A 22,424-nucleotide genomic window follows, 5' to 3' on the forward strand; every position below is an offset into this window, starting at 1 on the left:
ACGGAGCACACAGCGTGATGTGTGCGCGCATGTTTGAGGCTACAATCAGCCTCGGAGATCAATTGTGCATTTCTGAAAGTTCCATTCACTAATGTGACTTTATTGCAGTATTATTCTCTAGTTCTAAGTTGCGGTTCAGCAGCAATGAAACATACACGATGATTGTAACAGCATGGTTACTGTTCTACTACGATAGTCCTGAGCTGTGCTGTTATACTTTGACAAGCGTTCAAACTGTTAGCTGCAGATTACATTGCGTGACTGCTTGGTTCTGTGGATAAAGTTTCCACTCATGAATAAAATATTTTTGGTTAGTAATAACAGCATACTTTGCAGTGTGAACTATACTTGTCCAGCAAAGCGACTGCTTACGAACTGTGCGAGCATCCTAAGCAGTGGTAGGTGCTGGATTACAGATATCTTTGTTCTGTATAGCGCATGGTCTAAGCATGCAGCATCAATGTTTATAGATCTATAAACGTTGTGCGGCGTGACCATGCGAGGTCGTACTGTGGCGTTAGCTCTTTTTTTTTCGATTGTGTTTGTTCTGTTCTCTGTGACGCAATCACACGTATTACGGAAATTTGGTCCTCAAAAATAGCCATCACATTCTCGTTATGCCATTCATCTCAGATATTATGGCTTTACAGGCAAAAAGGCAATGCCGAAGCACATAGCTTATATATGTATTGTGCTGGTTCACCAGCCACGGTGATCACTGTGTTGAGCAGCGCCATCAGCCTCATGCAGGAAGCTAGCACACACATACAGTGATATCAAGCCTACTAGACTTGAAATACCTCAGAAGGATGCTGGTGTATCACTAATATTTGATAGCACATGCCACTTAGATGTTTCGTGGTTGCCTTAGGTTGGCTGTACACTAGCATGCACTCTTATGTTTTAGTCCCTACGCCAAGCGATTAACTAGTGAGCAGATTTACCATTTCATGCTGGTAATACAGAGACGGTGGTTCTCTTCGTTGAATTGAAACTGATATATGCAAAACAGTTCACAACACATACACACACCGCGGCTGATAATGCGCGTCGCGTGTTTGCGCCCCCAAGAGATGTTTCCGCATACTGTAGTTACCAATGCACCGAAACATTCCCTGACGACCTTATATGAACGGACATCACGTAAATTTCACAAAATACGATCTAAGACATCTCGAAATCGTTCCGCAGCACCCGACGGCAATACTTTCAAGCAGCGCTGCGCCGCATCGCACAAGCCAGAGAGGAGGAAAGGCTCGCCGTGCACCAATGCCACCTAGAGGAAATTCTAGGTGGCGTTGTGCAAATTAGCGCTAAAACGAACCATGCAATGAAAACAGAGAGAGGGAGGCGCGCGAAAAAAATTCCCTGTATTGCCACATAGTGGCAGCACATGACAGAAAAGAAAAAGTTAGGAAATTGGCGCGCTTTTTAAACGTACAGACGCCGCCGTATATTTACGTCATTGACCGTCACAGGGTTAAGGATTTGGAGTGAGCACTTTATAACAGGTATACGTCATGAGTTTTGGCCTGTAGTGAGTCCTTTGTATTAATATTTGTCCTTAAATTTTGGGCCAGCCTTCAAACTTTTCTAGTGGCCCAGACTACGTGACCACTGTTTTTACATACACCTGAACTTCCTGACCGGCTGCACCGCAGTGACGCATTGGTAAAAAGGCACGTAACAGCACATAAATGACAGCGAAGTAGAATTGTGGTGTGGCATGCGCACGACGGCATCGGTTAGTGGTTTGAAAGTGCGCTCTCGCGCTTGGTGTATACGCTCATAGCTCTCGAGATGTGAATGTGGGCCTGCGCTGTTGGCGTCTCGCCGGCTTAAACCACGCGCGCAGCAGCTTCGGGTAGTCATTTAAGAGTGCGCTGTTGGGGTCAGTGTACGCTCGTATTAGCTCTCAGCACGCGAGCTCGCTTTCTGGCGTCTCATTAGCTTAAACTGTGCCCGTGTGCACGTGCGAGTACATGCGTTTTTATTATGAAATTAAAATCAAGGACCATATTTGGTAACAATTATTTTTAAAGTCATGTCGTACCATCTCGCATGTCGCTACACATCTGATAGCACATAGATTGGCTACTTGATGCGACGAGTTAGACGACATAAATGCAATCTGTTGGCAAATGTGGTTCAAAGTCTGCGATCATTCTATGCTGCCACTCGAAGTGTGAAATAAATTGGCAAATGAAGCAAAGGCTAGCCAACTGAATGCAGCCTGCTTCGACAGCTGCCGATGCGACAGGTCGCATGAGTTAGTGTCTCCTCAAGCCACTCCATTTCATCACTAGACTTCATTTTTATCTTTGTTTTGATACATGCATGTAACATTTTGCGCAGCACTAAATGCGCATTGTAATGCAGGTGGTTCAGCATCTAGAACACTGCAGGAACAGATGAGCAAGAGTGAATCTACGGATGTCAAATCCAAAGGTGCTGCTGTGAGTTGCCACACTGCTACAAGCTGCCCGAACAAGACCCACTTGTGGGTCACTGGCACTCAGATTAAGCATAATGTTTTTCACATAACCCTCTTTTTTAAATGCTCAACCACTATGGGCCTTAAGCATGATCGCGGTTGTTAGCTCCACACCTGGTCACTGGCGATCGAGCATCGCGAAAAGTCATGAAGTCCATCCCATTTCCCAAAAGTAAAACGAAATACAGCCTTCCTCCATCATTTTGACCTGACGTAAGACAACTAAACAAACAACGCAAACTGAATTTCATGCGATCAAACTCGATGGCACAGGTAGCAAGAAGGTGACGACGGGTAATGTTTTCCTCACAAATACTCTCACACCCAGTGCCCTGAATGCTTCCTCAGGCCTACGGTAGGGCCGGGGCGCTCACTTTATTGCATAGTGTCCATTCAGTGGTGGTCCACTTGCGCCATCTGTGCCATTTTGCTACAGTTCGACTTGCCTGCTCCTGGCTGCACCCACTCAAGTGCCATTTGCGCAAAAGTGCAGTATTTTCACGTTTTCACGATAATTCAGTGTTTTCCAGTAGGGTTATGCAGCTACAGTCAACGACCGATTTTTCTGGACGCCTTCACGGCACCGCCATGGTACCCTATAGGGTAAATGTATAAGAATGTCTGAAATTTCGGACGCAAGAACCCTTTCCCGTCCGATTTGCCAGACTTCTTGCCATGACCGCAGGTCTGAAACGGCATTGATTGAAGCCACCACCACCTGCATTTTGATTATCTCACCCAAGAAAAGTTGCTTTTGCTCGCAGGTCCGCTGGTAGCCGTAGCCACCACTGCGACAATGCTAGGCCTAGCTACTTCGACATTCACTACCAAGCTTCTTTTTGTTTTTCAAAAAAGCAATTTGCCGCTGTTAGCAATGGCGCTGACTCCGCCTTTGTAATCCTTGCCAATGGCTTCGAAGCTCGGAAAGCACGACGCATTGCATAATGACGGTTTCCAAAAGTCAGCTTCACCTCAATATAGCGGTGTTACGTGGTGAAGCATACCAAATGTAGGAAGATGCAATTGTCACGGGACACAGTATGTATTTGTTAATTATACACGTGTGCACCCACCATCTCCTGTTGCAGTACGAGCACTGATATGCCTAATAATTGTACGGGCAGGCCTTCAGACCTACTTCGGACGTGCCTGTGGCAATTTCAGCCCTTGGGGGCAGTAAAAGGCAGTGCTTTGAAAGGCCGGTCGGGCATTGGCTACAAACCTTACGGCTTTATGCCGAATCGACTTGTATCTATTTGCAGAGGCCACATGACACACGAGAAGCCGGCAAACCACCTCGCAACGAAAGCTCGTACGGGACGGTACGAAAGTTGCTCTCGACCGCCATTACCATCTTTGCGACACACCATTTGGAGGCATCTCATCATGCGCCATTCATAGAAATATAGTCTCTTGTCGAGCTTCTAGCATTGTTATAGGCTGTAATACACATTTTGTCTTGTGCAGTAAAGCATATCAAAGCACATCTGTCATTTGGAATGCACATAAGACATTTTACATTGCTTTTTCTCTTGTTCCTGACAGCGCAAATTGTTCTAGCTAATTTGTAATTTTATGTCTGTCTTGCACCCAGGCGCATATCTTTGTTCTCGTTAGCCTACGAAATCTTTTGGAATTGTTCACAAAATTAAGTTCCTTGCCTACACAAATAAAAATGTTTGCAACCTACCATACATAGTATACTGTGCGTGGGAAGGCAAGCTTAATTGGTCATTGTTGGCTTTGTGTCTTGCTTCACTCTTGCGCAGCACACACTGATTGCTCAGTAATAACAACGTTCACCACATAGCTACGGATTACTGCTGTACTACTCTAAGTGTTACAGAAAGACCAATTTTTCTGCTCGAATACTGCTCCAATACTGCTCCAAAATACTGGTGTGGCTGCTCCTAAACTGCTCCAGAACGTCATTTTTCCTGCTCTGGAAATTGCTCCAAATCCTAAACTGGCTTGACCACCACTGGAAATGATTTGTGGGGCCGGCAGACGTAGTCTGCTCGTTTCAAGGGCAGTGCGCCACGTAACTTGAGCAGCACTGAGCAATTACTGCTGCTAAAATGCCCAGGACTTATGTTTCTTGCCATTATGGATTGAAATCTGGGAAAATTGACAACATTTGACACAATATTGCAATATTTGTGCATGGCACCCATAGGGAAGCATGTAAATGATGAGAACATGCCTGCTGCATCATCTGTCGTGTTGTGATGAACACTAAATTTCCTGCTCACCAAACCATGATGTTATCACACCGTCTGCGCGCTGTCATGGCCAGACAGATTTCCCTCCTAAAGTACTTCTTTTTCCGTGGCAAGAACGTCAAGTAAGCTTTGCTTGTGCTGCACATCTTTTCAGGATCAACGACCGGGTAGTCAGTGCCAATGGGCTGTCACTGGAAAATGTGGACTATGCGACTGCTGTTCAAGTTCTGCGGGAATGCGGCCGCACTGTCAACCTGGTGAGGATATTTTCCCAGCTAGAGTTAGTGCTGTCAGGCCCAGTATGTCTGGCACAGGGGAACCAGCGGGCACAGCCCAAATGAAAATCAAGAGCTGAGTGATTTAGCATGCAGACATGTTGCAACAGCACAGGAGATTGAGGAAAACAAACAAATGCAAAGCCCCAATTAAATTTTTGTTAAATAGGGGTGCACTTATGTACTACTCAGATTTTGTTGCGGGACAATCTTTTTTTTTTTTTTCGTAGTTCTTGTTTGTCATGTATGCAGATTTCTACACATGGAGCTTGCTTGTTGCCCTGTGTCTCTCATCTAGAGTGGTGCATAAGTGTGCCTTTCTTCTTCAATAAAATGTTGCTTGGCATATGCAATTTCTTTATTTCTTTGTTAATTGCCATGCACCTTCTGTGTAATGTATCATGCTGTCCAAATATTTTCATTTTCTTTACTAAGTGAAAAACATCCTGAAAATGCCATTCACCTGTAAATGGGGCAGCCTGGAGCCAGCCCTATCCAGCTGCTGCGGTGAAAGAGTGAGAATGTGTTTATCGTATTATGCTTTGCACATGTACTATTGGCTAGTGCACATGTCACTTGTCCAACAAGGACCCTCCCCTCTTCTTTATAGCAGATCAATTAATCAATGAGAGTTACTGTGCTGTCAAACATGATTATATTGAAGTCGCATCTGACACGAGTCTGTTGAGATGAGAGGAACGGTGCGACCTTCGGCTGGGCCGGCAATGAACGAAGTGCCCGGCGCTGTTTATTGACACGTTATTACACAATTGCCCGGAACCACTTTAGTGGCGCTCTCTGTTAGATGGGGAAGTTGCGTTAGTGTTGTCAGTGGTGTTAGTGGCACCACCATGGATTAAATTTAATAAAACACAGCACACTACATCTTCCTTTCCGAGATCGGAATTACAGATTCAGTCTTTTGGGTGGCACCACACGCCTTCCGGACCTTGTAACCTTTTTGGGGATGCCACCCGTGGCCAGCCTCGTACTCCTCTCATGCTTGCCGGGTGATGCTTGCTCCTGGCTTGACTCCGGGCTTAGAAATGAGGTTGGGGATGTCAAGTTTGATTTGCCGGGGGATGATGCATTGAATCTGGAGTGGGCTGCTTGGTTGCAGAAGGCGCAAGATGCCGTCAGTTTGAGATTTGGTTTATTTCATTGCATCAGTACATTTGTACCACAATAGAATTTACTATGCGCATGCGCGGCTAAGTAGTTAAGGGTATATATATGCGTTGTCATAAAAAGAATAAAGCTGTTGCTGGTCACCACCAGTGCTTGTCTTGTCTCTTCGTTGTAAGTTGTCCTGGGTGTTTGCGCTGAATTTTTTCACCTTAAGAACACATGGAATTGGCACATTGGCTTGCTGGTTGTGGGCCAGCCAAACTGAGCTGTTTGCCAAAACGTGCATGTGTGTCCAAAATTTGCTGTTTCAAGTTCTTGCTTAGGGTTTATGATGTCCCTGCTACCAGAATATATGCTTTGAACTGCGTGGGAACAAGTGTCTTGCTTTGCTGTAACCAACATTGCCTCTGATCTTGCATTTTCAGTTTTGTTGTAGCCATAGAAAACCAACTGAAATAAAGCACATGGTCAACAAAATGTTAGACTTATTTCATTTTATCCAGCAATTCATTATAACACTATATTATGTTATATACATTATATTCATTATCTCAAGGTTTATCTCAACGAGCTGTCACAAGGAGCAAATAATTTGTCAATTGACTTTCGACTGAATGATCATATTGTGCTGGAAATTCTGCTGTCATAAGAGGCACCAAAATTTCACATGCCTACCTTCTGTGAATTATAGCTGCCAGCTCCTAATGAAATGCTAGGCCGATTGGTATTAAAAGAATGGACTCGAGAAAACGACAAGCAGGATGGGTGTAATGGATGAGTAAAGGCTTTGGAGAGAAAAGGGAAACTGGGAAATATGTTTCAGTAATTATCGAAAGACAGCACGAAAACTAGCATAGCTCTAGAATCGTGTGATAATGAGTGCTATCTGAGTCGCTGTTTGCGCAGACGAACGACCTAAATTATCTCTCCTATCGAGAGTCTTCTCTTTCGGCTTCGGGCTGCCACCCAGTTCATCTCACTGTTTTCTTACTCGACGCATAGCCCATTTCTCATGCCTCAGGTTTCCCGGCGTGGCACCTAAATGCGTTTTTTTGCTTACCTTTTCATTAATAGATGGAAGATATGATGCCCAAGGGAAATGTTCGTTCTTGTTTCTAATTGTAAAATTTTTAGCTGCATTATGTTATATACATTATATTCATTATCTCAAGGTTTGGCTATATTTTGAAAGCTTTGACAGTCCCACAAGTTAAATGTTTTGTAAGGCCAAGGTAATGTTCGCAGATTTTAGTGGCACTACTGTTTCCTTCACAGCTGGTTGCAGCACAGTTTTTCTGTTTAACCTGTGTGCAGGTAATCAAGCGCCGTGTTGTCCTGGGCCATGCAGAGTCTGTGCGTGTGACCCTGACAAGAGCCAAGAAGAAAGATGGTGTGTTCAACTGTATTTTGAGATTTGGTGTTTTTTACCACATTAGTACACAGCAGAATGTATCTAGATGGCTAGGACAGCAAGAAAGAAAGCTGCATTTTATCAGCTAGACTAGCCCTGCGACCCCCAGGTAACAAAGGCAGCAACAAAGGCAGGTAACACAGGACAATTCAAAATGATGGTTTCATTGTTTTGTTACAATGTGGAAGGAACGGTGACACAGGGAACTAGTGGAAAACAAGGAACAGACAACAAGTGAGGCACAAATCGGAGCGCTCATCTCGTAAGTTAGGGCTTACATCGAGGTCTTTGTGCGGCTTAGGATCACACGCATGAAGTGTGCAGAATGTGGGAGTTGGGCAGATCCCAAAGATGCAGCCACTGTGACTTCCAATAGTTGTCATGCTTGCTGCACCTTTCCCCCGTTTTTATGCTCCCAAAGAAATGCCAGGTGTCAAGGCTTCTGGCGCCTCTGGTGTAGGATATGAATACGTAAGTGGCCTACCGTTAGTGATTGCTTAAATTTCAGTTAGGGTCTTGATCATGTGATCATAATCTAGCAGTTACTTTAGAAGAACTCACCTCAAACTGTCTTTCACTGATTGCACTATGCGCTCTCAAAATCCACTTCACTAAGGAGCATGTTCAGCAAAGACTTTTCACATAATGCTATGCATTGACAAGTTATCTCCATCCTCGCTTTCCCCAAACAGCGTCATACAAACTGCTAAGTTCATGAGACACATGCTTAAAGCACTGTCAAAGCTTAAAGCGTTGTCAGAGTATACCACAATGGGAAGTAGACGATGTGCAGCAAAATGGCAGAAATCCTCTAAGAAACTGTCGGCTGTTGAGCGTAAGACAATCTCTAGGGGAACAGCATAAACCACCATGCACTTGAACGACACAACCTCGTAAAGCAGCCATTCCGGGTGGGTTGCTGCATGTTACCTGCTGCTCTGGTATATGTGGCGACACTTCTGAAAGGGCTACTTTCCGCAGCAGGCAGCGATGCAAGTTTATGCTAGCGCCATCTTTACAGCAGCTAGACGAAAGCAGCTTCGAAGGGTTTTTGTCGTACATGTATGTTGCCACTGATCCATCCCACACTGTTTTCAATGTACATGTACAGTGGCAATCTTGTGTTTGATATTTCGCGTGCGTGTGACACCACTGTTTCTGGTAGGGTGCTTCCATCGCTCTGGAGTCCCACAAAGTAATTTGAAATTGTGTTCCAAGATGTCGTTTTTATCCAGTACGACGTCACGGACTTTGTCCATCAAGTCGTAGGAATTGCATATGTGAGTGGCATGTTGTCCGACAAGGGGCGAAATGACACAATGTAAAAATCCTGATAGCTTGTGCAGGGGCGAACGCGTAAAATCTACAATTGGACGCATGGGAACGCCTGGCTTGTGAACCTTGGGGAGGCCATAAAAAGCAGGCGCCGAACCATTATGACAAAGTAATGTGAAATACAGTGACTTGCGTTCAGGGGGGACCACACGAAAGATATCGGCCAAAAGCTTCTGGTAGTCTCTTTGCACCTTGGGTGTTGGATCCCGGTCAAGTTGAACGTACGTATTCATGTCTTCTAACAGCGTCAACATCTTCTGGGAGTAGTCGACTTTGTCCAACAGAACAGTCATGTTCCCCTTGTCTGCGGGAAGGATCACGACCTGGCAGTTGCCGCAAAGCCTCTTCACCGCTTGACACTCTTGTGAAGACAGGGACGAAGAAGGGGGGCCCCGCAGTCTGGAGAGAACAGACACAACATGAGTGCGGGCCTCATCACGGTGCGCGGGATCAACTTGGCTAACGGCGTTCTCCACAGCACATACAAACTTCTTTTTATCCCTTGCAGCTCCGGCGTTGAAATTGAGGCCAAGGCTGAGGACCGAAAGCTCAGTTTCGTCTGGTTTGTACGAGAACATGTTGAGAACCGTGCACTTCCCTGCTTTGCGCTGAACGTCGCTTTGCTGGGCTTGAAGTCTGCGAATCTTGTTGTCGTGTGACAGATCATCTTTCCGTGCACGAAGGCTTGCTTGAAAATTGGCATGTAGCTGTACGCTTGCGAAATCGTTAGGCAAGCGAAACTCAAGCCAACGGCGAGCAAATAAAGCTTGGTTCTCCAGAGTTCTTACTTTTTCACGGCAGTCTTGGATCCGTGCTTGTAAGAGTTGCCGCTCAGCTTTGGCGATGACGCTGAGACCAAAGGGTGTCGATACAGGTCTTCCCAGACGTAGTGAACGAGGGATCAAACCCAGAGTCTTGCATTTAGAGTTAAACTTGAGGTGGCCGCAGAACGCTGCCATTCGCGTCGACAGTGATACAAACTGGCTAATCTGCTGAACGATCGGTTGGCCATACGCCTGATGAAGGTTAATGAAGTTCAGTGTTTGATGGAAGCCCGTCTGGTCGGGATGAAACATGGTTAAAAGGTAAACAAAAACTAGGGGCACTTCGCCGACCAGATGAAGATTTAAAAGAAAAGAAGACGTTTCGGCTCCCACACGGGAGCCTTGTTCACAGGTAACATAAACAAAGGTGTTTGAGCAGCTCGCTTAAATAGTCTTGAACACCTGACGCAGGCAGCGTGCATACACTGACGGCAGATTGCCATCGCTCCTGTTCAGAGTGTGTGGCGTAGTCTGAATCATGAGCGACTCAAGGTAAAGGCGTCGAGATAGCCCTTTTTCCCTCTATGGCAACATTCCAAGACATCATGCTCTTGAGGGTGTCAGATGTTTGTTGCTGTTTGCTTTCACCTCCTTGTATGGCCAGGTGCTTGAAAAGTACCCCAAAAAGTAACAAAATTAATTACAACAATGTTGGGGGTCAGAGAAATCGTTACGAACTTGTCCCAGCAAGATTCAGTACACGCGAAACTAGCTGGGACACATGGCTGAGCTGCTTTTTGCTAACTGCGTTACAACCTCGGGCGTGGCCACTGTGCTTGAGAAGTACCCCAGGAATTAACAAAATTAATTACGATAATGTTCGGGGTCAGAGAAAGCGTCGCGAACTTGTCCCAGCAAGATTCAGTATACGTGAAACTGCGTCACACAGCCGAGCTGCTTTTCGCTAACTGCATCATAAAGCTGGCGGCGGTGAGTGTGCCCAGAAACTACCGAAATAAGTTGCAGTAATGTTGGGACCTATAGAAAGCGTCGTAAACATCTCCCAGTACGAGTCATTAACTAAAGTTAACTGCTAAAAGATGGCCGAGCTGTTTTTTGCTAATTGTGTTACACATCTCTGTTTATGCCATAAATGCCAAAATTGCTTGAAATGCGCCGCAGACTGTCAAACAAAATTTTTCACCTTGCTGTAGTCTAATAGTGCAGTGGTGTGGTGTTGAAGTGCAAAAGGAACGCAAGAATACGTTCGGAGCCGAACAAATAGGCTACATTCAAAAGAAACGGGTCGCTGAATAGGCGAACTTCACAAGCACAGCCAGCCTCGCTTGCTTTGGTGGCGTGTCTGGCGCGTGACACATTCATCTGGCGCATCTGACATGCCATAGCTTGTTGCTAGGTGACGCAAGAAAAATAAGTCGCAAAGTATAAGTTGATTTATACGCAGAACACTTTAGTTTTAGTGGGAAAGAATAAAAGATAAAGGCCTATAAGTTCATTTCACATTCTTTTTATCCAATGCTTGCGTCAGCCAACGGATGGGCTGAACACTAGGCGGGATGTGTTCCTGTTGCGAGTTTTCGCCGAGTGTCCCCTGATGTTGAGTTTCTTTCTCTATGGTTCTGTGTAGTTCCGCTATTGCTCAAAACGAGAGAAAATGGTGATGATAGAGCGTCAAAAAAAAAAAGAAGACTAAAATATTTATATACATCTTCAATTTGTGCATAAAGATAGTTATGTTTACACAATACTTATTTTTTACTAGTATTTGGATAATAACAAATTAAATATTTACTATAAAAGGTTGAAGTAAAACCGAAACAATTAAACCCTCATTATTTCGGTATCACGAGCAACATGCTGTGGCAATCTTGCGAAACAGAGCGCTGCACTTAAAGAAAAAGAATGTTCTAAAGTCAAATAGTGCGCCCACTAAGTCAAGAAGGATGGCTCAATCCTTTATATAAACAGTCTCAATCCGTTCACAAATGCACTAAGTTAACAAACATAATGAATTTTATTTTTGCGTTCCCCATTTTACAGGACTTGCTAAAAAGGACGCAAAATCAAAAAAGTGAAAACAGGGCTCACACTGTAACATATATATATATATATATATATATATATATATGCAAGTTACAATGCGCACAAACGAAGTGAGTATGCTGTGTCCAAGTTAGGCCCCACAAGGGACGTTTTTCGGAACATCTCCTGCATGCATCTACTGCATCTCCCGTGTGAGACATCCACAGGATGCCTGTAGGACGTCTGGTGTAGGACATGGGATGTTGGTGCAATTTTGGGACATCTCTTGAAGGTTTTTTGTTGTCGGAGAACATACTCTTAGACAAATTCAATGGGCAGAACTCCCACGCAGTAAGGTCAGATGAATTGTATGCACGCATTATGTCCACATGTGTACTCACAGAAGAGCAGTGTACTTCCTATTCTTGTAGGCCTCCTACCAGGCACAAGAAAATGTTGAAGTAACTGACATTTTCAAAGTAAATTGCGTGAGAAAATATGCAAGGTACAATGAACATGCGAGCTGCAGGCATGGTAGCTTCTGATTGTAATTCGAACATACGAGAAAACATAATTCTGTTATGGGGAGACTCAAAGACAAAAAAGATTCATGTACAAATCCTTGGGATGTCCGTGGTAGGATATCGAAAATTGGGATCCGCCGTGGTTGATTAGTGGCTACGGTGTTGGGCTGCTAAGCACGAGGTCGCCGGATTGAATCCTGACCCTGGTAGCCGCATTTTGATGGAGGCAAAATGCAAGAAAGAGCTGTGTACTTAGAATTAGGTGCATGTTGAAGAACCCGAGAAGGTCCAAATTAATCCGGAGTCCCCCACTACGCCATGCCTAATAATCAGATGGTGGTTTTGGCACAAAAAGCCCATAATTTATATGTTATCCAAAATTGGACGTCTCGTGGATGTCCTATTTGTCTTCGAAACGGCACACAGATATTGAGGAATGATTTGGATGTCCTATGAAGCATTTTCACTCAGACTTTTGTCCTTGTGGCTGTCTGTGCCCACAATTTATTGTTGGTGAGCTTTTTGGCCATCTGTAGAGGCAATACTCTCCAGACACACAGAGAGCAGTCACATACAGCACACTTAGGTCTCATGCATTCTTTACCTGTCCCTGACGACAGTTGTGATTGAGAAGTAGAGTGAGGCACTTGATGTAGTGCGTGAAAGAGCAGTCTCTTATAGTAACAGAAGGGTGGACAAGGCCAGGGATGGTGCGGTGAGATATACAAGGTGACTTGGGTTCAAACAGCATGTGGTAATTGGAGATAACTGGGTGATGCTTTTGTGTTGTGGTGAGATCTGAAGCAGCATGATGGTTTCTCAGATTTATTCATTTTGAGTGTAGTGAGTGACGAAGTGCATTCCCATGAGCAGCCGAGGCCACATGGTGCAGCAGCTTATAGCCAACCCTTCTCTGCAGACTTTGGCATTGTGCTTGGCTGCCGCATCTTTGTCAAGGAAGTGTGCAGTAGGTCTGTGGCCGAGCGGGACGGCACGCTGCAAGAAGGCGACATCGTGCTCAAGGTGAGGCACTCGCATGGGGTCCCAGAGATGGCTGTGCTATGTGGCCATGAACACTGCATGCTCTGGCTGCCACCTAGTTTGAAAGAACAATGGAGATTGTTTAATATTATCATGTTTTCCATTCTTTGAACATGTCCCAGTCTATGCAAGCGATACTTATCTATAATTTGTATAAATTCTGTTTCTCCATCTGGAATTGAATACTATCTGACCAAATAATTCAGTTTGCTTTGTATATAGTGTTTAACAAAGAGTTTCTGAAAGACAAAGCAGTGCCATAGATGGAGGTCACATGGAGGTTACGGAACTCCTCAGTTTTGGTGCGGGCATTTCAAATGCGGGGAAACAGCAACGTGATCTTCAGCGGCACATGCAACTGCTCTGTTAAATGTGACTTCTCTGTCACCATTTTTATGTGCACTTGCCTTGTTGTCAATGTATATGTGGAGGCCATGGGCTAGTCAAGCTCTTGTAGCTTTTATCCTCGGCCCCTTCATCCTTGTGATGAAATCAATCAATCAATCAATTAATTTTCTACGCTACAGATGGACAGGTGTTAGAAACAGGTGTGCCATGGTGTTAGAAATAGGTTAGTTGGAGTGACGACATGTCAAAAGTGAGAATTTGGCACCAGTTCTTTTTCTTGCCGAAAGGTGGTGCGACATATGTCGGGGCTTGCCTGGCCATGCCTAGAGGCTTATGCAATTCGGTTCGTGAGGGTATTTAAAGCGATCATAGGGGCTTGTGAAGAAAGTGTGGTTCTGCTATATCGTGCGCATAAGTTAAAGATGAATGCTTTGAAAAGTTTTATTCGTGTGGGCTCAGCATGCAGCAATAGAAAGCTCATAGTCATCATGCCTGGCTTTGGCGATGCGCCTACCTGGTTAATGGACGAGCAGCTGATCCCGTGGCGTGTTCTAGTAAACCTAAACATGCATTGATTGTTTTGCATTTGCTCTTAATTTGTTCTCAACAAGATCACTTCTCCATATTTTATGGTCAACGTCGTTTAAAGAGTAAGCATGCGCCACTGATGCGTAATGTGTGAGACGTATTTCCACTCCATAACATAAACAAACGGGTATCCGTGTGAAACTGACACTCGTTTTGTGCAGCAGCAAAGATGGTCTGTGCAGAAACATTTGAAACATATACAACGAGCAGCTATGATGAATCACCCAATTAAAGCCCAAATATTTATCGGAACATAGTACAGGTGTCATATTGTGTTGACATCAACATTGCAGCTGAGGTCAAGCAACCAAACAGAATATGTGCCGTGCACCGCTAATATATTTGCTAATCCTGTACACATCTGCGGTGAACAGAGTGCTTTAAGGTGCAACCGGGTTAAGGGAGAATGCAGTCAAGTGGGCAACAGCTTGCGACGGACGGCTATGAAACTGTTCTCTGAAGCAGGTGACGTGCTTCTGTGTTTTTAAATAAATTAATAGAAACAAATCTGTAATAATGCATTGACAAGTTTATTCACAGTATTGACATTACCTATGCAATACACAATTTTGCCTTAAGAGAGCAGTTATAGCTCGAGGATTAATAGCACCACTATCTGCCCTGTGGAAAACTATATTGTATGGGGATGCCAAATAATACAAAAGAATGCAGAATGGTGCTCAATACAGTCAACCAGAAGAAGAAAACCCACTTTGTTTATTGGATTGTGCATTATTTATACCAGCACAGCACATGCACAACATAAAGGTGTCGGAACAATGGATAACAATCGGCATTTTAAAACAAAAAACAATACTAGACAAGCTTCGAAATCTTCTGCAGCTTCTGTGTCTGTGTCTCGCAGCAGCTTGCAGTACTGTCTCATTCTGATTATCAAATAATAATGAAGCGCTTGCGACATAACATCAATCTTGTGCTGATGACAGGGAAGAGATAAACTGTAATTTTCTACTACGTAGTCTACTGTTATGTCATATGCGGGCCTTTCACCAGCATGTTTGTGAAATACTTTTCCTGCTTCTTTTAAAAACATGAACAGGGAAGTGTTTGGTTGCCCTAATCCTTCTCGCGTGTTGCACACTACTTATGCTGCTTCCGGCCTTGATTTTGCATTATTTGTAGCTGTAAAGCCAGTGTGGCATTGTCAAGCCAGTGCTTTGGGCAGCCTAGAAATATTGTTGGGACAGCATCTTTTGCCAAAGCAGTCCTCCTTGGCATACTTTCAAGAACATCTCCTTTGTATAGCACTTCTCATGATGTGCTGACAAATCGCGCATTGTAATGTTTTTTGATAACAAAATCTGTTGCTTGCAACTCACGATCCTTCCGTGGAATAGCAAGTTGCCAAACCTTAAAGCGGTCCTCTTCCTTCGGAGCAGCAAAAAGGGACACTTTCTCCGTGCACAAATTGTAGCCCGAGTTACACCGCAGTACAAAACACTTCTTGCCTGTCTCATATTCATTCACTGTACTACTTACTCCAAAATCAGAGTGACAAGTGCGGTCAGTAGCAATGAAACACGCACACAAGCACAGTGCAAAGAAAAACTGGTAGCAGTCGTCACATGTTCAGCTGTGTAAATGATGTGGCCACCATGGACACGGCTCACGTGGTTGGGAATTGAAAGCCTCGAGACACCTAGCACTCCCTGATGGAGAAAAAGAGAAGCATGTCTTCATTTCCCGTATGGCGGCTGCGTGGCAGAGGTGGGGTGTCGTTTCACCTAACCTATTCTAACACCATGGTACACAAAGAAAATGATGACAGACTTCTAAGATGAACGCTCTATTGATCTAGCTCGACTTAAAGGCCCCCACACCAGGCCACATAGCAAGTTTTGGTTATACACAGGAAGTTGTTATGTGCCCTCTAGAGAGCGTTCTACTGGAAGAATCTTTCAAATCTGCTCATTAATAGCCGAGATAGAAATATTTCACTGCCGCGAACCCATGATTTTAGGAGGTGAGCATCACCGCCAAAAGAACGCTCTCTCCGCTTGGTCCCGTCTAACCTCCACAAGTGAAATTCCTTCCCTGCGTTCTACCACACTTGAGCTGGAGGATCGTGTGATGCATCCGTCATGTGCCCCGCCTTCTTCCTTTTTTTTTTCTTCTCGCTTTTTTGCTACGCACTGCGTGCTTTAAAAGGTGTGAGTGAAAGTGTGTGAAGATGAGACAACAAAGGTGGTCACAAGTGCTGCCTTCCCACACCAGCAAACAGAAAGAGGGGGAGCTCGCTCACAGTAATGGATCAAGTGTGTGTGAGGGGGCTGGGGGATAGGAGAGTAAGTTGGCACATGTCTCGGCCATGGCTGTGCATGGCTGTAAGCGTGGCTGAGTGCATACGCTGCCACGCACCCTGCTTTAGATGTAATCTGCCGCATGTGCAAAGAGAGGGTGTGCCGAGATGGTATGGCACCATGTAAGCTGCTTTCCCACACGTTTAGTACTGGAGGTTGCGTAATTCAGAGTTGCGGTAACCCGTTGGAACGAGAGGCAGATGAGGCATTTGCTCCCCGCTGCCGGCGCTTTTCCTGATAGCGTCGTCCCAGTGCAGGCGACGCTATCAGCAGCGGGGTGGAGTGCACCGGAATGCGTGACTGGCTTCGCTTGGTTCGTATCGCTGAGAAGATATTGTCAACGTATGTGGCATAAAACCGTATCATTTGTTGCCGTCTCCCAAATTTATCATAATAAATTGCCTTCTTATTAAAATTCTATTTTTTCGATTGCCCGATAATTCGGAAAATTCTGAGGACCCTTTCTGTGTAAGAAAAATTGATCAGTGACTGTACTCATTTGCATAAAAAATCAAATTTTAATGCAACAAAATTTCAATATAACGAAGCAAATTGCCAATTTTACCAACTTTGTTATATCTAGGCTTAACTGTACTAGCACAATGAGAATAATTGGACAAAATAAAACAAGAAGCAGGATTTTGAACACTTTCAATCTGTTGAATTAAAGTAGAAAATTTTATTTATTTGTTTAATTTTCTTGGTCACAGTGTCTTGAGCTACACTGCAGGTCAGGATGTCCTTGCTTTTTCGGCATATTTACTTCAATTCGGGCACACCCAAAGGCGTGTGTCTGCACCTGTGTCTGCACCCAAAGGTGTGTGTCTGATGTGAAGCTGCCAAGAAAAATGAAAAGTGCAAATGCAAATCTCTATATACAAAAAAAAAAAGAAAAGGAGGAGAGGGGCGACCAAGAATGTCATATTTAGCTATGCTCAGAACATTCAACAAACCTTCCACTGCATTCCAGCCCCTCAGAAGGTTCAAAGGAAAAAAGTTTGTACTACACATTCAAAGGAGAAAAAGTTTATAGAATACAATGTTCTCAACATATGTGAGCCTGAATGGAATTATGGGGTTCTATGTTCCAAAACCAGGATTTTATTATGAGACACACCATAGTGGGGTCTCCGGATCAATTTCCACCACTAGGAGATCTTTAACGTGCCTTAAATGCATGGGACACAAGTGTCATTGCATTTCGCCCCCATCGTAATGCGGCCGCGGCAGCTGGGATTTGATCCCGCGACATTGTGTGTAGCAGCACAACACCATATCCGTTAGGCCACCACGGCGGGTAATATGTTAGCTTGTGCATACATTAGGCCACAAAAGCACAGGATGAACCTTCACATAAGTGCTGGCTTGCAAGGCATGTATGTTCCAGCTGCGTTACTGCCCGTGTATTATTGTATTACTCTCAGCTCCTCAACCATTGCCTTGGGAAAAAATATGATAAAATGCTGCTGAAGGCCTTCATTTAGTCATCTGGTTACTGCTACAAAAAGATGAAAACGCCCCATTGAATGCGACAGAGACATGTGAGTGATGCTGCACCACTAAAGACAGCCCTAAACAAGGCAGTCTGCAAATACGATTCTGGGACCCACTGTGCTTTTGTGCAATAAGAACATGTTGGCGAGCTAGTTGGTTAGAATCCACGATAGTGCAATACTGTGCAACATATGCTGCTCTTCACAGAGCAGCAGAGAAGGATGTCTTGCGGAAAAAGAAAAGAAGGCAAAGCACTTTAAACTAAAGGCAAAACACTCTAGAAGCCCCACATCTGATAAGACATCAATGACTACCACCCCGATGCCTTTTGATAAAGTAAAATCTAAAATGCAACTTTGAAAGCCATTTTCTCAAAACTGCTTTTCTTGCTTCCTGCTCAGCTTGTCCTGCTCATTTCCTTGCGACTGCTAGATATATAATCAAACCTCGATATAACAAACTTCAGTATAACGAAGTTCTCGATACAATGAAGCATATAACTTTTGATAACCTCTAGTCTATAAAGCACCATGTATTTAGAACCTCAATACAATGAAGTCCGTTTGTATGTGATTTCAGTATAACTAAATTTCACTGCCGCCTCAAAGCATGCCGAGACAATAAATGGAAACTTCTGCAGATGCAGATGGTCGAATGATTGAATGACAAGCGGCTGCTCGAAAATGCACCTCTCAAATTGCGCGCTGCTTGACAGTGTTCTGTACAAAGTCCAAGTCCACCCGTTTGTAGCAATTGCTACAAACGGGTGGATGTCTGATTTTCCCTTTATTCATTACTTTTCTCCACCTTGCGGGTTTCCGCAGAACTACTACGTCAAAGTCCAAGTGCGATAAGATCTTATTGTGCCCCACGCATTGTGTTCTGTAGGTGCGAGTGAAAGTGTGCGAGGGTGAGACAAGAACGATGGTGGCTTCATGAGTGCCACCTTCCCGTGCAAGCAAACAGAAAAAGGAGGAGGGGAGCAAGCTCGGCGTAAAGCGATCAGGTGCGGGGGGGGGGGGGTGCAGAGGGGGGGTAAATTGGCACGCGTCTCAGCCGTGGCGGCTCATGGCTGTAAGCGCGGCTGAGCGCATACGCAGCCGCGCACCCTGCTTTAGAGGTAATCTGCAGCATGTGCAAAGAGTGGGTGTGGCACCATGTAAGCTGCATGGATCTTTTATCACATTTCTCGAGTAGTTCAGGCTTAGGACAAGTTCAAAAGGAGAAAAAACAAGAATTTAAATAAGAACATTGCGTAGACAAAGCTTTGAAACAGAAACATCAGCTCTGCCAATTTTCATCAACATCCGTGAAGAAAATAAGGAAGCCACGTCCCCCCTTGTTAGTGTTTTCCTTCAGTGTCCCTTGCTAAACACGAGCTGCCATGTGGTTCCAGATCAACAACACCAGTGTGGAGGGGCTGAGCCTGAAGGAGGCCCGCAAGCTTCTCGAGGCCAGCAAGGAGCGCCTGCAGCTGGTGCTCCAACATGAGGATGTGTACGGCAGCAGCAAGGCCCCCATGGCCAGCCTGTCCCACACTCGGCCCATGGAAGAGCGTGCAGCCAGCCAGAATTTGTACGTGCAGCCGCCCACTCGTGCAGATGACAAGAACAACCTGTCCAGGTACTCTTCATTGCACGGCACAAGCACCGTGGCTGTAGTGTGCAGTGTTCAACTGGTTGGGGCAAACCGCTGCCTCACTGGCACCACAGAGGTGTCACTTTGCGGTGCATGCTGCCGCATTTGGTTACTTTGCTTTTTTTGCTTACCCAGAAAATGTCACGTGTTGGCACTTATGCGCACTTTAGATGTGTGGTAGAATCTGTAAGAATAAAATGGTGGCACCACCTCTCATGTCTTTGCTGTCCGCAGGAAAATGGACAGTTTTTGGATAGTCTAGTAAATGATTTTTTTACTGCTAGAGCAATTGCTTTATATTAGATTCTATGGTATCAATTTGTAGAAAAAGGAATGTGCTTTTGAATGGTACTATTTTCAAGCAAACATTTATTAACTATTGTATGACAAAAATTATTTAATAAAAAGCATTTTTACGAAAACAAGAAAGCTCTGTAAAACCATCGATGCTGCTTTGCACCAAAAGAACATTGAAAAAATTTGGGATATACATTTTGAACAAAAAGGCTATAAACCACATTCCTGCAAATATAATATTTTTATCAGGAGAAGTTCTTTATATACGAAGGAAAATGTTAGCCCTAGTGGCTATCGTGCTCGTGTGAGAGCTCTTACAAACCGCTGCGTGGCACTCTGGAGTGCAATAATTGCGCAATGCCGAGGTACATTCTTGGCCGCCTTGCACAAAACTGCAGTCTTTGTGCCGCCACCGGCAAGTGGTCCTGCTCAAACGATGTTGACACCCTGCAGACAAGAACTGTGATCTTTAGAACACACCGGATATCTTTTGATCTGAGCACGGCAGCGACGAAACAGTTCTGAATAGAAAACGAAACCTGCCGGCGGATACCTGTTGACATTCCGGGGCTATTTGGCGCACTTTTGCCGTCCGTGCTGAAGTCTGATAAATCAAAATCATCTTCTGAGTTTGTGCTGCTACCATCATCAAAAAATTCTCACACAAGCTTATCGGATTCTGCCAAAATTTGCTGCTTTTGAAGGGCATCTGCGCGCGCCGTTGATGCCATGTCAGAAGCTACGAGCGCTCGTCACACCCGACTAAAAGGCTCTTCAAAAGTCTCCCCGCAGTGAAAAAAGAAAAACGTGAAAGCAAAACTAGAAAAATAGTTCCTCTTTTATGCACTGGATGACGCTAGCTGTCCGAAAGCGCCCCGAGCACAGCAAAATTTCATGTTGAAACCTTCAATAATGGGCTATCGATAGGTGTAGGCAGAGACAGAAAAGTGTTGAAGGGACACTAAAGCGAAACAATAAATCAGTTTAGACTAATGAAGCATTGTTTGAGAACCCTGCAGGCACTCATTTCAAGAAAATAGTTTTATTATTAGATGAGAAAATGAAGGTCCAAGTATCAGTATTTGAATTTCGCGCCAAAACCCCAGCGCCGGTACGTCATGGTGACGTCAGGGATTCCTAAGTATGTTTTCACATTTGGGCCGCGTTGGATGAATAAAGGTTTTCGAAACTTGCCATGTTTAATATTTGGTTCCTTTAGAACACAATGTTGTCCATCTGTACTGCTATATATAATTAGTAGGCCCTAGAAGATGCCCTCAAAATCCAAGACGTCACAGCCCCCAGGTGTGGGAACTTAAGTAGGCGTCGCCACCCGTATTTTGTTCATGCGCTTTTTCTGGCTTACCAAACGTCTTACAGTTGCAAGAGTAGTGTTTTTGGTGTTATGGAACGGTAATTTACTGATGCAGAAGAAATCATTTTTCACTTTAGTGTCCCTTTAAAGTGATTCATTGAACAGCATCCAATAAATACCTAATTTTTAAAATCTTGAAGTCATTCAATATTATTGACTACAGTTTATGTTCTTAAATAATAACTAATGCTAGCATAACACCTTCCACCAGTAACCTTATGTAGAATGATAGCATGTTTCAGCTTGTCCTGCAGGTTACACCACCATTCCTTCCTCAACAATGAATTTAATTTTAGACCTTTTCATATGTTGTGCTGCACTGATTATTGCCACAAATTACGAATTGAACCAGGCAAGCCCTTCATGCAGTATTTTTTCCGTAGATGATTGAAAGAATGAAATCACCTTTTATTGTTCCTGCGCTGTACTATATGGCACACACCAACGGGGACAAAATGAACGGCGACTGGGAACGAAGACGCAAGCGGACACGAACGAGTGCAGATTTGTCGCCGTTGGTGTGTGCTCTGCGTAACGCATGAACAATGAACTTGCACTGACTTATCTCAATTCATCGCTCTGTGAAATCATATTACAGCACACATCGATGCCGTCACTGACAAGGAACTTTTTCACCATGTATAATTGTATAATTAGTAGGGGTGTGTGAATACTTGTATATCACCGAATTGAATTGAATAGTGACCGTTCAAATAATTTCATTCGTGAATCAAATATCTACTACAGTCGAACCCATTTATAACAATATTCAGGTGCCACGGAAATTCCATTGTTTAACCGATAATTGTTGTAACCAGGTTGCTTGAAAAAATCGAAATAGGGGGCTGGCAGAGCTGATGTGGGAAAACTATAATGGCGGGGAGGCCAGTGCTCCTCCCCACCACCTTCCTCCATCCGGCTGCTGATTGTGCTCACTCGTTTAACTGCTTCCTGGGCACCCCGATTGCATGTAATAAGCTGCGGCTGTCGGCGTTATCCCTTTGAGGGTCGATTTTTTTCGCCATATGTGACCACCCAGGGTCGATATATTTTATTGCAGATTCTGATTCTTCTTAGGGACTTATTTTGAAAAAAATTTACTGTAATTTTTCTAGGGTGACCGTAA

The 22,424-nt window shown here is 44.4% G+C and overlaps 1 protein-coding gene across 2 annotated transcripts in view; it reads left to right on the forward strand.

Moving 5' to 3' along the window:
* Positions 1 to 22,424, forward strand: part of pyd (zonula occludens-like protein polychaetoid) — a 298,483-nt gene that overhangs the window by 94,181 nt on the left and 181,878 nt on the right. For both annotated transcript variants that reach the window (XM_055070109.2, XM_050177563.2), the window contains exons 4-7: positions 4,871 to 4,973; positions 7,434 to 7,509; positions 13,116 to 13,219; positions 19,385 to 19,611. In XM_055070109.2, the coding sequence (XP_054926084.1) occupies positions 4,871 to 4,973; positions 7,434 to 7,509; positions 13,116 to 13,219; positions 19,385 to 19,611 (510 nt within the window). The remainder of the gene's footprint in view (positions 1 to 4,870; positions 4,974 to 7,433; positions 7,510 to 13,115; positions 13,220 to 19,384; positions 19,612 to 22,424) is intronic.

This window comes from Dermacentor andersoni, chromosome 5, assembly GCF_023375885.2.
Source record: "Dermacentor andersoni chromosome 5, qqDerAnde1_hic_scaffold, whole genome shotgun sequence".
Taxonomy (NCBI): Eukaryota; Metazoa; Arthropoda; class Arachnida; order Ixodida; family Ixodidae; genus Dermacentor; species Dermacentor andersoni.